Source organism: Labeo rohita, unplaced genomic scaffold, assembly GCF_022985175.1.
Source record: "Labeo rohita strain BAU-BD-2019 unplaced genomic scaffold, IGBB_LRoh.1.0 scaffold_1285, whole genome shotgun sequence".
NCBI classification, from domain to species: Eukaryota; Metazoa; Chordata; class Actinopteri; order Cypriniformes; family Cyprinidae; genus Labeo; species Labeo rohita.
The window spans coordinates 2,859-17,999 of NW_026127434.1; the positions used below are offsets into that span (position 1 = coordinate 2,859).

Genomic DNA, 15,141 nt, shown 5'->3' on the forward strand with positions numbered 1-15,141 from the left:
GGAGGCAACACGGTACCATAGAGGGTAAACACAATGAATAGAATATGTTATTTACTTTACTCTACTTTATGTATGCACATTATAATTGCTTTGATTATTCATTACAGACAAACATTTAAAAACTTAGAAAAATTGGAGAATTACATGTAAAACTGGAGATTTTTTTATGATTCAGCTGATAATTATGAACATTTAGTCAAAAATAAAACACACAACACTTCAATAAACTTTCTCTCAGACATCAGTTAATTTTTTGTTTTTTAGCATTTTGTTTTTTGATTCTGATTCCGATTCCATTCTTCTTTTTTGGGAGGGGGGGTGGGCGGTGGGTTCAAACACCTCAAAGGATGTTTTATAAAGCGTTGTCAACTCAGTCTCTAAATTCTTCACAGTTTTTTCTTCAGGAGTAATGTTCTCATTCTTTCCAATAAACCCATTTGAAATCTGACATTTGTTATTCTGATCTAAGCAGCAGTATGCAGTCCAAAAATGACTAGGCACATTCACTCTATTGTTTAATTTTGTGGTATTATCTGGTACCACCCCTGTCACAATGTAAACAGAATACTTCTGTAGACACTGAGCGGACAGATCTTTTGCTATTTGTCCTTCTAGTTCCTTCCACTTACCTCGGTTAAAAGAGGGGTTTTGTGGAGCAGCATTGGTGAGAGTGAAGGTGGCATCAGCACAGTCCTGTGAGTTTGCCTGTAAGACTGGTGCCAGATGACCTTTGTCATGTCCAGACGTACTATAATCGCTGTTGAGAGCTTGATGGTCTCCAAATCCTTGTATTTGTACATCCTCCAATTTCATGCTAGATGATCCATTATTAACATCAAGCTGCAACAGTGAATTGAAAACATAAGTTTGAAAAAAGTTCACGGTAAAGAAGAAACAAAATCATACTAATTAATATGTGACAACCACTCTGTTGGACAAAGCTTAAAATAAGCATGGCAAACACTTTTAGGCCAAATATATTGTTCTTCTTCACTCTTAAAAATAAAGGCTCGAAAAGAGATATTTTTACAGCAATGCTATAGAAGAGCCACTTTCTGGTTTCCCAAAGAAGCCCTTAGTGAACAGTTTAGTGAAATGGAAAGGTTCTATGGATGGTAAAGGTTGTTCATGGAACCATCAATGCCAATAAAGAACCTTTATTTTTAAGAGTGTTCATTCTAGACACATTAACCACTGCCACCCTTCCATATGGCTCTTTCTGCTATTTAGCTTGTAATATACCACACATGTAATATTTCTGTCACGTCAATGTCAAATCCCTTGTTATTTTTTCTTCAAACTTATTACACAGCTGTTATCATAGCAAAAGGAGGATGCACAACATATTACATGATAGGGTGCCAATAAGTGTAACATATAAGAAAAAAATCTATTTATTATCATTAGACATATTTTGAACAAAAGAGGATGAGCAGCAAAGACATTTTTCTATGGCCTGTTTTGTTTATATTTAGTTCGGAGGCATCAACAGACTCAGTCTTTTTCAGAATTAACTACACATTTCTGAGCCATGTTTGCAGTTGCTTTTAAAATATGTTCATCAGCATGAACATGTTTCACTGATGGTGGACATGCAGAGTTGTCTTAGCACATTTTGTCTTCAGCAGTTCATTTGTTGATTTATTATGTGACGTCCAACAATCATTTTGTAACGTGGACGCAGAGGCAGAAGTAGAATCCAAATGCGGTAGTTTTATTAAAGTAGACAGACTCAGAAAACAGGCAGAGGGTCAATACCAGAAGGCAGTCCAATATAACAAACAATCCAACAGGGGCAATCCAGAAAGCGATAGTCAAAAGACAGATAATGGTCAAACCTAGAAATCAGTCCAAACAGGCAAATAAATCCAAACAGGGGTGATCCAAAAACACAATATCCAAGGAACAGAGCAAGACGGCAACAGGTAATCCAACAGAGTATATAAACGCTCAGTAAGGCAGGTGAAACTGGCAATACTTCGCAAGGTGTGAGCACATGGTGAGTCCTTATATACTGCCAAACAGGAAGTGACAGTAGAAGCAGCAGAGGGAGCATGCAGGCAGTACTGGGGTGAGGGCTCCCTCTGCTGGCTTGGCGTTACAGAATCCCCCCCCCTAGGAGCGACTCCTGGCGCTCAAACAACAGTCCAGGTGGGTGGGGGAACAGAGGCAAAACAGGGGGTGGGATGGAGGGCCAGGTCCATGTAGAGCAGGTGGGCCTAGATCGTGGAGCAGGGACAGACAGTGAAGCACTGGAGGACCTGGACCATGGAGTAGTGGCAGACAGTGAAGCACAGGAGGACCTGGGCCATGGAGCAGTGGCAGACAGTGAAGCACTGGAGGACCTGGACCATGGAGCAGTGGCAGACAGTGAAGCACTGGAGGACCTGGGCCGTGGGGCTGTGGCAGACAGTAGAACCCTGGAGGTCCTGGGCCGTGGTGCCGTGGCAGACAGTGAAGCACTGGAGGACCTGGGCCGTGGGGCTGTGGCAGACAGTAGAACCCTGGAGGTCCTGGGCCGCGGTGCTGTGGCAGACAGTAGAAACCTGGAGGACCTGGGCCGTGGAGCGACAGCAGACCGTGAAATACTGACGTGCCTGGGCCGCAGAGCAATGACAGACAGTGGAACACTGGAGGTCCTGGGCCGTGAAGCAGTAGCAGACCATGAAGTACTGGAAGGCCAGGGCCGTGGCACAATGGCAGAGTAGGGAACCATGGTGGGGCAGGCAGAGCAGACAGAACAGGAGGCCATAGCGAGGCAGGCAGAGCAGGCAGAGCAGGGAGCCGTGGCGAGGCAGGCAGAGCAGACAGAACAGGGGGCCATAGCGAGGCAGGTAGAGCAGGCAGAGCGGTGTGCAAATGAATGATTTCTTTGGCCTTCTTGATAGTGACATGGCGGGTAGAGAGTTCATGATAGGACGCCGCCCCCATAGGAGGATCTACAGCTTGCGCTGACACCTCTGGGGGCATGGGCGCAGATGCTTGGGCAGGTGTGGCAGGGCAATTATAAATGGCCTTCATGGCCGTGACTGGACAGGCAGAGAGTCCGTGGGGGAACGCCGCCCCTTGAGGAGATTCTGCAGCCGGAGCTGCCACTTCTGGGGGCATTGGCGCAGAGTCCTTAACAGAGGAGGCCTCTGACGTAGACTCGTGGACAGACGAGGCAGTGAGTTCATTAATGGACGCCACCTCCTTAGGAGGTTCTACAGCGCATACTGACACCTCAGGAGGTATTGGCGCAAACTCTTGGACAGACAAAGCCTCTGGGGCAGACTGGTGGACAGAAGAAGCTTCCGGCGCAGACTTGTGGACAGGTGAGGCCTCAGGGGCAGACTCGAGGACAGGCGCGGCCTCTGGAGCAGACTCGTGGATAGACAAGGCTTCTTGAGCAGACTCGTGGACAGACGAAGCTTCTGAAGCGGTCTCGTAGACAGACGAAGTTTCTGGAGCGGTTTCGTAGACAGGCGAGGCCTCCGGGGCAGACTCGTGGACTGGTGAGGCCTCGGGAGCAGACTTGTGGACAGAAGAGGCCTCTGGAGCACAGTATGCTGCCCACATACTGAGGATGGCTACGGCCATTACAGGCAGCACAGCAGCTAGTGGGGTGTCTGTTGACCTTGTGGGTGCTGATGTTATGGGCTTGTGGCTTGTGAACGTGGGCTCTGCGTGGCTTGTGAATGTGGGCTCTGCGTGGCTTGGGAGCGTGGGCTCTGCGTGGCTTGGGAGCGTGGGCTCTGCGTGGCTTGGGAGCGTGGGCTCTGCGTGGCTTGGGAGCGTGGGCTCTGCGTGGCTTGGGAGCGTGGGCTCTGCGTGGCTTGGGAGCGTGGGCTCTGCGTGGCTTGGGAGCGTGGGCTCTGCGTGGCTTGGGAGCGTGGGCTCTGCGTGGCTTGGGAGCGTGGGCTCTGCGTGGCTTGGGTTAGAAATGTTATAGGGGACCAGATGAGGATTTGGTAGGATAATAGCTTTTTGCCTTGAGTTAGGGAGGCCTGCCGTGGCCGGACTTGACTCGGGAAGAACAGCGGTGACTTGACCTGGCTCGTGCAGTCCAGCTATGACTTGACTTGGCTTGTGAAGGTCAACTTTGACTTGACTTAGCTCAGGGACAATAGCAGCAACTTGACTTGGCTCATGAAGAACAACAGTGGCGTGGCTTAGCTCAGGGAAGACAGCAATTTGAATTTGACTTGGCTTGTGAAGATCTGCTGTAACCTGGCTTGACTCAGGAACAACATGGCTTGACTCAGGAACAACATGGCTTGACTCAGGAACAACATGGCTTGACTCAGGAACAACATGGCTTGACTCGTGGGGAACAGCTGTGACTTGGCTTGACTCGTGGGGAACAGCTGTGACTTGGCTTGACTCGTGGGGAACAGCTGTGACTTGGCTTGACTCGTGGGGAACAGCTGTGACTTGGCTTGACTCGTGGGGAACAGCTGTGACTTGGCTTGACTCGTGGGGAACAGCTGTGACTTGGCTTGACTCGTGGGGAACAGCTGTGACTTGGCTTGACTCGTGGGGAACAGCTGTGACTTGGCTTGACTCGTGGGGAACAGCTGTGACTTGGCTTGACTCGTGGGGAACAGCTGTGACTTGGCTTGACTCGTGGGGAACAGCTGTGACTTGGCTTGACTCGTGGGGAACAGCTGTGACTTGGCTTGACTCGTGGGGAACAGCTGTGACTTGGCTTGACTCGTGGGGAACAGCTGTGACTTGGCTTGACTCGTGGGGAACAGCTGTGACTTGGCTTGACTCGTGGGGAACAGCTGTGACTTGGCTTGACTCGTGGGGAACAGCTGTGACTTGGCTTGACTCGTGGGGAACAGCTGTGACTTGGCTTGACTCGTGGGGAACAGCTGTGACTTGGCTTGACTCGTGGGGAACAGCTGTGACTTGGCTTGACTCGTGGGGAACAGCTGTGACTTGGCTTGACTCGTGGGGAACAGCTGTGACTTGGCTTGACTCGTGGGGAACAGCTGTGACTTGGCTTGACTCGTGGGGAACAGCTGTGACTTGGCTTGACTCGTGGGGAACAGCTGTGGCTTGAACGTGGGGAACAGCTGTGACTTGGCTTGACTCGTGGGGAACAGCTGTGACTTGGCTTGACTCGTGGGGAACAGCTGTGACTTGGCTTGACTCGTGGGGAACAGCTGTGACTTGGCTTGACTCGTGGGGAACAGCTGTGACTTGGCTTGACTCGTGGGGAACAGCTGTGACTCTGTTTGACTCGTGGGGAACAGCTGTGACTTGGCTTGACTCGTGGGGAACAGCTGTGACTTGGCTTGACTCGTGGGGAACAGCTGTATCTTGGCTTGACTCGTAGAGAACAGCTGTATCTTGGCTTGACTCATGGGGAACAACGGCTGTAACTTGGCTTGATTCATGGAGAACAATAGCTTTGGCTTGACTTGACTCTGTTGCTTGACTTGACTCTGTTGCTTGACCTGACTCTGTTGCTTGACCGGACTCTGTTGCTTGACCGGACTCTGTTGCTTGCTTGACCGGACTCTGTTGCTTGACCGGACTCTGTTGCTTGACCGGACTCTGTTGCTTGACCGGACTCTGTTGCTTGACCGGACTCTGTTGCTTGACCGGACTCTGTTGCTTGACCGGACTCTGTTGCTTGACCGGACTCTGTTGCTTGACCGGACTCTGTTGCTTGACCGGACTCTGTTGCTTGACCGGACTCTGTTGCTTGACCGGACTCTGTTGCTTGACCGGACTCTGTTGCTTGACCGGACTCTGAAGCTTGACCGGACGCTGTAGCTTGGCCTGACGCTGTAGCTTGGCCTGACGCTGTAGCTTGGCCTGACGCTGTAGCTTGGCCTGACGCTGTAGCTTGGCCTGACGCTGTAGCTTGGCCGGACTCTGTAGCTTGGCCGGACGCTGTAGCTTGACTTGACCCTGGAACTGGACTTGACTTGGGAGCCTGACTGGACTTGGAAACTTGACTTGACCCTGGAACTCGACTGGACTTGGAAGCTTTTGACCCTTGATCAGCAGCTGTAGCTTGACTTAACACAGGAGCTTGACTTGACCTTGGAGCTTGACTTGACCTTGGAGCTTGACTTGACTTGACCTTGGAGCTTGACTTGACCTTGGAGCTTGGCTTGGTTCTGTAGCTTGACTTGGTACAGGAACAGTAGCTGCCATTTTAGCTGCCCATACAGCCATTAGGGGTGAGTCCAGTACATGGGCCATCATGAGGCATGGCTTGGAAACAGCGATTATTTTGTGGAGTGGCTCTGGAATGGTGGCCATCTTGTGAACAGGTTTGGGGATGGCGGCCATTTTGTGGACTGGCTCTGGGATGGCGGCCATTTTGTGGACTGGCTCTGGAATGGCAGCCATCTTGTGAACAGGTTTGGGGACGGCGGCCATCTTGCATGCAGACTCTGGCGTGGCGGCGGCCATCTTGCGTGCAGACTCTGGCGTGGCGGCGGCCATCTTGCGTGCAGACTCTGGCGTGGCGTGAGCAGGCCCTGGAGCGGCAGGCATGGCGTGAGCAGGCTTTGGCTTGGTGGATGTGGCTTGAACAGGCTTTGGCTTGGTGGATGTGGCTTGAACTGGCTGTGATATAGGGGCTACTGTGGGATTGCAGGGTCCCTCATCCGCAATCCCAACAGTAAAAGGTGATCCACTTAATAGCAGAGCATAATCCATATATTTTTCCAGTGACCAATGAATTTTCCCTCCAGGTAGGCGGGAACGAACTGGGTCGTTTAATCCGTGGCGGAAAATGTCCTTAAGAGCCACATCATTAAAAGCCACCAGATAGCACAACTCACAAAACTCCATTACATAATTCTCAACAGACTGGTTACCTTGGCGAAGGCAGAGGAGACGAGAAGTTGGGTCCATGGTGTGTTGTGAATTTTAAACTTCCGCTGGATTCAGGGGAGGCGAAGTATTCTGTAACGTGGACGCAGAGGCAGAAGTAGAATCCAAATGCGGTAGTTTTATTAAAGTAGACAGACTCAGAAAACAGGCAGAGGGTCAATACCAGAAGGCAGTCCAATATAACAAACAATCCAACAGGGGCAATCCAGAAAGCGATAGTCAAAAGACAGATAATGGTCAAACCTAGAAATCAGTCCAAACAGGCAAATAAATCCAAACAGGGGTGATCCAAAAACACAATATCCAAGGAACAGAGCAAGACGGCAACAGGTAATCCAACAGAGTATATAAACGCTCAGTAAGGCAGGTAAAACTGGCAATACTTCGCAAGGTGTGAGCACATGGTGAGTCCTTATATACTGCCAAACAGGAAGTGACAGTAGAAGCAGCAGAGGGAGCATGCAGGCAGTACTGGGGTGAGGGCTCCCTCTGCTGGCTTGGCGTTACACATTTGTGATACAAAAATAATTTGTGATATTTTGCTTTTCAATAAATGTAATTTGGTTTTATATATATCTTTTTTTATTATTAATAGTAATAGTTAATTACTAGTAATAGTATATTTGAGATGTTTCCATTCACACCGAAAGATTAAAAAAAACATCCTTACAACCACCCTATATAAAATACAAAAATTAAACAATAATGTGATACTAGAAGTAATTTAGAGTTAATATTTCACTTACTTGAGGTTCAATGTACCACTTGTTTAGTCGTTTGCAGTTCTTTATCCCTTCAAACTTGTAGGCTGAGTACACAGGGATCTTGTTGTATGTGTCATAAAATGTGGCAAAATAAACAACATTATTTAGAGTTTGGCAGATCTGCCTGTATTGTGTTCCAGTAAATTTTGTAGGTGATTTTCCATGTGCAAAAAATTGACCACATTTACTCTCAAAATCCGTCACAACTTCAGCTGAACCACCAGAGAGAAGTGACAGTATCAGCACATGAAGAATCAGCATCATGATGTAGAGCATGAGATATGATGAATTATGAAGTTCTCTGCAAGAACAACAACCACATGTGATACTTTCTTTTATAACTGCTTCGGTATATAGCTTATATTATGTAATATTTAAAAAACAAGTAACTACTTACCTCAAATAGCAGTACAAGTCAAAGATCAAGCTATTAACTTATTCCACGAAGAAACAATAATTTTGAGAATGTAAAAAAAGAGAATGTGTTTTATTTAACACCTTCTGTGTAGTAAGTAAGTATACTACAAAATTTTCAACAAATAATAAAGAATAAGATGTTAAAAACCAAAGTCAGCTCTACAAATATTACAGTACATACCGACACCAAAGGCAAGGAAACACTGGTGTTGTAGCGAACTTGGTGAGTATTTCTAACCTCCTGCTTTGTCATGCATGAACACTTTTACGATAATGTAATCAACAGAGTCAAATTTGATTCACCACATATCTCCCTCTACCATGCATATTTAAACAAAGTTCCTTATGTCCACAGTGGTCCGTGTAACGGTTTGCAGTTCTTTGTTCAATTTGCACCATCAAAATTAACCAGATAAATGATTGTCTTCAAACTTTCATTTTCCGTTTTTTTCAAATACCTCACAAACGAATAATTGTCTCTCTGTTTAATTTTCTAGTCTACGAGTTTAGGTTGTGGCATCCGAATAAGATTTTTGAACAAACATAAAACATGACTCGTTATTCTGAATTTCCTTTTTTTGTGTGTGTGTGTGTTTTGCTTACGGTTGGTCCGTACCATTACCGCCGGGGGAGGGGATGGGGGATTAGTTTACAGCCTGCAGCGGATCCAGAGCGCTGCCGCTTTATGTATAAGCAGGGCGCGATCCCTGCCTCTGCTGAATTATTTTTATCCCTGGTGGGGATAAAAACATCCTGCAAACCTGCTTCTAAGTCCCGATCTAAAACAAATTAGCAATACGGGCTTTAAAGTCCAGTTTGAATCAAATAATTCGCGATACGCGCTTTAAAGTCCCGTTTGAATCAAATAATTCGCGATACGCGCTTTAAAATTCCCGTTTTGAATCAAATAATTTGCTGTACGCGCTTTAAAGTCCCGTTTGAATCAAATAATTCGCGATACGCTCTTTAAACTTCCCGTTTTGGATCAAATGATTCGCGATACGCACTTTAAAGTCCCGTTTGAATCAAATAATTCGCGATACGCTCTTTAAAATTCCCGTTTTGAATCAAATGATTCGCGTAACGCGCTTTAAAGTCCCGTTTGAATCAAATGATTCGCGATACGCGCTTTAAAGTCCCGTTTGAATCAAATAATTCGCGATACACGCTTTAAAATTCCCGTTTTGAATCAAATGATTCGCTATACGCGCTTTAAAATTCCCGTTTTGAATCAAATGATTCGCGATACGCGCTTTAAAATTCCCGTTTTGAATCAAATGATTCGCTATACGCGCTTTAAAGTCCCGTTTGAATCAAATAATTCGCGATACGCGCTTTAAAATTCCCGTTTTGAATCAAATGATTCGCTATACGCGCTTTAAAATTCCCGTTTTGAATCAAATGTTCATCAGCATGGGTACGGGTTGTTTTCAAGCTATTCGTTAGTGTGGTTGATCTTCGGCTGACCAATCAGCAGAAAGGGGCGTTTCGTTCCGCCCACGTGTAGAAATCGAATATTCAAGCTGTATATTCATTTTTCCACCCCTGAACGAAAAACGAAAAATCAAGCTGAATTCTTGTTTTTTATTTTTCTAGAGAAAATGAAAAAACGAAAAAGGAGCCGTTTTCTCAGGTTTCTTCTTTTAATATTAAATCAAAAAACGAATGGACGAATGATACACGGATTCAAACCGACCTCTGTAATAGTTTTTGATATATCCTCCACAGAGAGTTTAACAGTGTCCACATAGTTTTATATTCACAGATCCCATAGATGGGGCCACTTTACTTAAAGCCTTTATATACAGTGCATTACAATAATAGTTTTAATGCATTAATTATGCCTTGTAATGCACCTATAACACATTGTGTGATCCCATGAATAATTATAACCACAGTTATAAAACATTATAATACTTTTCTATTCATTTGTTACAACTTTAGAAACTATAACGCATTAAAACAAAACCTTCAAATCTTTATAATGCATTTTAATTTTGATTACAATTATTTATGAAAAGATATAATGCGTTACAACATACATTATGATTACCTTTATGATGCATAATACATAAAGGCTTTAGGTAAGGTGTTACCAAAATTTTCTTCAGCATCACAAACTATGTTGATAGAGACTGTTAAAGGTAATATCCAAAATGTAACTGACAATACTAAAATAAGTCTCAACTTATTTTCTATCGATAAGCATAAGAGAAATACCACAATAGCACACAAATTAGTGAACATTTTATCAGCGCAACCAAACAAGAGGTTTTAAAACAACTATAAAAAATATAAATTTTTAAGAAACAAAATGGCAAAAGTAACCAACCACTGTGCTCTTGTTGAAGCTACCTAATCCCAGAATGTTAATTACTATGCAAATTTAGTACTGGTCAGTGGATATTTTGAATAGTATAGAAAGATAACTTTTCAAGATACTGATGATAATAATTAAAGTGAAACCACAAAGCAGACAAGACAATTGACAAAAGGCTGTTATGCTTTGCCTTTTCTTGGAACTTTTATCTATTATCTATAATATAATTAGCATATATTTTCACCACATTTAGAATTGGCATAAATGTTTCTTCCACACACCCATCTGTCCCTAAACTCACCTACACAATTGAGCAACAAACTTTTTAAAATAAATAAAGACCTGTTGATGTTGTACTTTGTACATGCAGGTGGCACACACACACATTTAATTTCCATTTACATGGCAGCCAGAGAAAATCTGCATAAACAGAAGAGACCAAAACATATGCAAGCTATAACAATGGATTCCTATGACATATTGTTTAAAGAGGTTAGAAAGTACAAATGGGTTATAACTCATGGCAAGAGATTGCCCAAACATAGGATAAAGATGAGACTTTCTTGCAAGAAAGAAAGGAAGGAAGATAAATGAATGAATAAATAAACAAAATACATTTTTTAAATCCTGAAACATAATTCACGCTAACATGATACAGGGGTTAGACAATGAAATTGAAACACACAATTAGCATGGCGTTGGGCCTCCTTTTGCAGCCAATATAGCCTTATTTCATCTTGGGAATAACAAATACGAGTCCTGCAAAGTAGCCAGAGGGATTTTGAGCCATTCCTCTTGCAGAACAGTGGCGAGGTGATGCTGGATGCTCCTCCTCCTACGCTCCTCTGGTGACTGTGCAGGCCATGGGAGATGTTCAACTTTACCAAACCACTCTGTCACCAGTCTTGCTGTGTGCATTGGTGCATTATCGTCCTGATACATGGCACCACCTTCAGGGTACAATGTTTGAACCGTTGGATGCACATAGTCAGCCTTCACACTCTGCTGGTGGAATGTGCAATCAGTGAAAAATGGCCACTAGGCTGCGCAAATATAGCCATCTAACACTATATTGGCCAGTTAATAATAAATAATGTATTTTCAAAGACCATCTGACTAGATAAACATTAAATAACTGTCTGATTTTGAATTTCAAACTGAAAACCCTTTTAAAAGAGATATATTCAGTTTTGTCTTTAAATTCAGATAGATGTAAAAAGGCCAGGTGAAGTACATTCGTCTCTTGTAGTCTCTGAAAGAATATGCGCCGTTAATGCAGCATTTGAAAACTTCATCAGTTTTTTTTTTTTACGTTCGCTTTCTGTATAGTGAATTGGCTGAAGTCGAGACGTTCACTGGCATAACTAATGCGCAAAGTTTTCACGTTACTTGTTGAGGCACAGAACTAATAACTAATTGTTAAGTAATATGTCACTGTGGTTATGGTTATAGTGTGCCTAAACAAGTGAATAGGTCATAACATGATATCTTTGCAAATCATTAGCTAATGATTAATTAAAGCAAACAACTGGAAGTTGAAATGCATGGCTCCAACTCATTGACTCACATGACTAACTAATTCTATATCCATACCTATAACCACAATGACATACTTAACAGTTAGTTAATAGTTCTGGGCCTCAACAAGTAAAGTCACAACATAATGATACATTTGGGTATCGGGGTATTATATATGAATAAAATACGTTGTCAGGTTTTAACTGAATGGATTATTGCCGCTTTTCTTACACACCAGTGCATTAACAAACTCACAAACATCAGTGGGTATTTTTTTTGCTAGTAATTTAAATGTCTGAAACATTATTTTTATGTGGCTGAAAACACTGAATTGTTGTGATATAGGCTAAAGGCACTGAGCGTGTGTATTTGGCTCAGTGCCAAACAAGAAGCAAAAGCCCCCCCAAGCCCCCCCTTGACGCCGGAGCTGCCTTTCCTCCTAGTCATCCCACCATTTACTATTGTTTTTCACTGTTTCTGTCAATAAAAGACTGGGAAAAAATTAGGGTGTTAGGGTTGTCATTTGGAGAATGCCTATGCTTGTTGGTTTTGTTGCAATTTGCAGGTTGTTTAGTACTTGCAGTATGTCCATGACCAGATCAGAGTCAAGACTAGTTAAATCTAGTAAAATCCAGTTATAATTCAAAATCCATTATAATTAAATCCTTACTGATTTTCTAATGAACTAAACTCAAAATTCTCACTGTTTTCCTACATTGTTGTTGGTTAAAATATAGAGCTCCTGTAATCGTCATAGACAGCTTGGTACAATTTATATGATTTTCTGCATAAAAAAATATTTATTCACAGCCATTGCACTTCATACTTGGCAGAAAATTGCCAGTACATTTCAGTTTTATTTTTACAGTGTAGCCTGACAGCATCAGATACCATATAAGATAACAAAATCTGGTTATGTAATCAAGCGCAAATGCACATGTATTTTTTCTACAAGCATCCAGTACAAGGTTTGCAGTATTAATGATTTTTATTGGCGGTATTAGAGGTTAATAGTTTTACATTTGAGACATTATAATGATAAAAGTTACAATCAAATCATTTTCATTATCATTTTACAGACAATTGTCATTCTAATTGATTAACACAAAATATAATTTAATATAGACTCAGTAAAAATGTATGCAAAATTTAAATTAAAACAAGTCTGCCTCTATCCGGCACAATGTTTGCAGTATTACAAGTGTTAGAAATTTGTTTTATCATTCTGACAAGAAATATTATGGTGATTATAATTGTAATGAAATTACAATCTGCATAACACATCACTCATAATAGGTTCCCTCAATAATGTTTGTAAAGCTTAATCACTCAGTGAGGCTTCTTTTTTACGTAACCCCTGTTTGCTTTTGTTATTATTATTGAAACAACTTAAATGGTTTTCCATATAGGTTTTGCAACTCTGTCTCTAAAGCAGCCACATCCATTTTCCTAATTGTGGAGTCATTTTCATTGGTTCCAATAATTCCTCCTGAGACTATACATCTGTTCTTTTTGTCTAAGCAGCAGTATGCAGTCCAGAAATGACTAGGCACATTCACTCTGTTGTTTATTTTATTAATGCCTGGTACCACCCCTGTCACAATGTAAACAGTTTGTAAACGACAAGTACTTTCCAGATGTTTCGCCAGTGATTGTTCTTCATCCCACCAAAAAACTCTGTTAAAACATTTGGCTTGTGGAGCAGCATTGGTGAGAGTGAAGGTGGCATCAGCACAGCCCTGTGAGTTTGCCAGGTAGACTGGTGCCAGATGACCTTTGTCATAGCCAGAATTATCATAATCTCTATTGAGAGCTTGATTGTCTCCACGTCTATCTATATTCACAGTCCTCGAAAAATCCATGTTTTTTCCTTTCATAACGTCATCAATCTGCAACATTTTATTAAACATAAGAGAAAATATACACTTGAGATATATTGGATATAAGGAAAAACAAAAACAAATGTACGTCCATTTATCTTTCAGTTTTTCCTGTGTTTCACACAACATACTTGTGTGAGAACACATGCTAGCAATCGCTCTTTTAATTAGTAAACATTTATCGATTTCTGTGTAATACTCTGTTTATCAAATGAACTGCTTATGTGTGTGGTTTTCTGAATTAAGCAGTGTGTTGCATAGAATGTTTTTTAGAATGTCAGTGTGCCTTACAGCATTCTACAGATATAATTAACTGCACTACAGACACTTCTTGTCATTATAAAGCACTACTCTGATATAGTTATAGTATTATCAGGGGGCTTTCTCATTTTCTCTGGTTTACTATGCATGTCACAATGTACTATTTCAAGACTTTTAGCTGAAATTTTGTATTAATAATGTAGAATGTAGAATGTGTAACATAATTAATTTAGATAAATTAATATTTCACTTACTTGAGGTTCAATGTACCACTTGTTTAGTCTTGTGCAGGTCATTAACCCTTCAAACTTGTAGGCTGAGTACACAGGGATCTTGTTGTATGTGTCATAAAATGTGGCAAAATAAACAACATTATTTAGAGTTTGGCAGATCTGCCTGTATTGTGTTCCAGTAAATTTTGTAGGTGATTTTCCATGTGCAAAAAATTGACCACATTTACTCTCAAAATCCGTCACAACTTCAGCTGAACCACCAGAGAGAAGTGACAGTATCAGCACATGAAGAATCAGCATCATGATGTAGAGCATGAGATATGATGAATTATGAAGTTCTCTGCAAGAACAACAACCACATGTGATACTTTCTTTTATAACTGCTTCGGTATATAGCTTATATTATGTAATATTTAAAAAACAAGTAACTACTTACCTCAAATAGCCCGTTTGAATCAAATGATTCGCGATACGGCTTTAAAGTGGTCCTTTAAAGTCCCGTTTGAATCAAATGATTCGCGATACGCGCTTTAAAGTCCCGTTTGAATCAAATGATTCGCGATCCCGCGCTTTAAAGTCCCGTTTGAATCAAATGATTCGCAATACGCTTTAAAGTCCCGTTTGAATCAAATGATTCGCGATACGCGCTTTAAAGTCCCGTTTGAATCAAATGATTCGCGATACGCGCTTTAAAGTCCCGTTTGAATCAAATGATTCTTTAAAGTCCCGTTTGAATCAAATGATTACGCGCTTTAAAGTCCCGTTTGAATCAAATGATTCGCGATACGCGCTTTAAAGTCCCGTTTGAATCAAATGATTCGCGATACGCGCTTTAAAGTCCCGTTTGAATCAAATGATTCGCGATACGCGCTTTAAAGTCCCGTTTGAATCAAATGAAACGCGCTTTA

At 42.4% G+C, this 15,141-nt stretch overlaps 2 protein-coding genes across 2 annotated transcripts; both read right to left on the reverse strand.

The window, feature by feature from the left end:
- Positions 1-234: 234 nt before the first annotated feature.
- On the reverse strand, positions 235-7,868 carry LOC127157966 (endonuclease domain-containing 1 protein-like). Its single transcript, XM_051101141.1, has 2 exons — positions 7,587-7,868; positions 235-840 (listed from the first exon to the last, which is right to left on the reverse strand). Exons 1-2 carry the CDS (start codon positions 7,866-7,868, stop codon positions 235-237), a joined length of 888 nt encoding a protein of 295 aa, XP_050957098.1.
- Positions 7,869-13,235: 5,367 nt separating this feature from the next.
- LOC127157967 (endonuclease domain-containing 1 protein-like) lies at positions 13,236-14,536 on the reverse strand. Its single transcript, XM_051101142.1, has 2 exons — positions 14,255-14,536; positions 13,236-13,748 (listed from the first exon to the last, which is right to left on the reverse strand). Exons 1-2 carry the CDS (start codon positions 14,534-14,536, stop codon positions 13,236-13,238), a joined length of 795 nt encoding a protein of 264 aa, XP_050957099.1.
- Between the last annotated feature and the right edge of the window lie 605 nt (positions 14,537-15,141).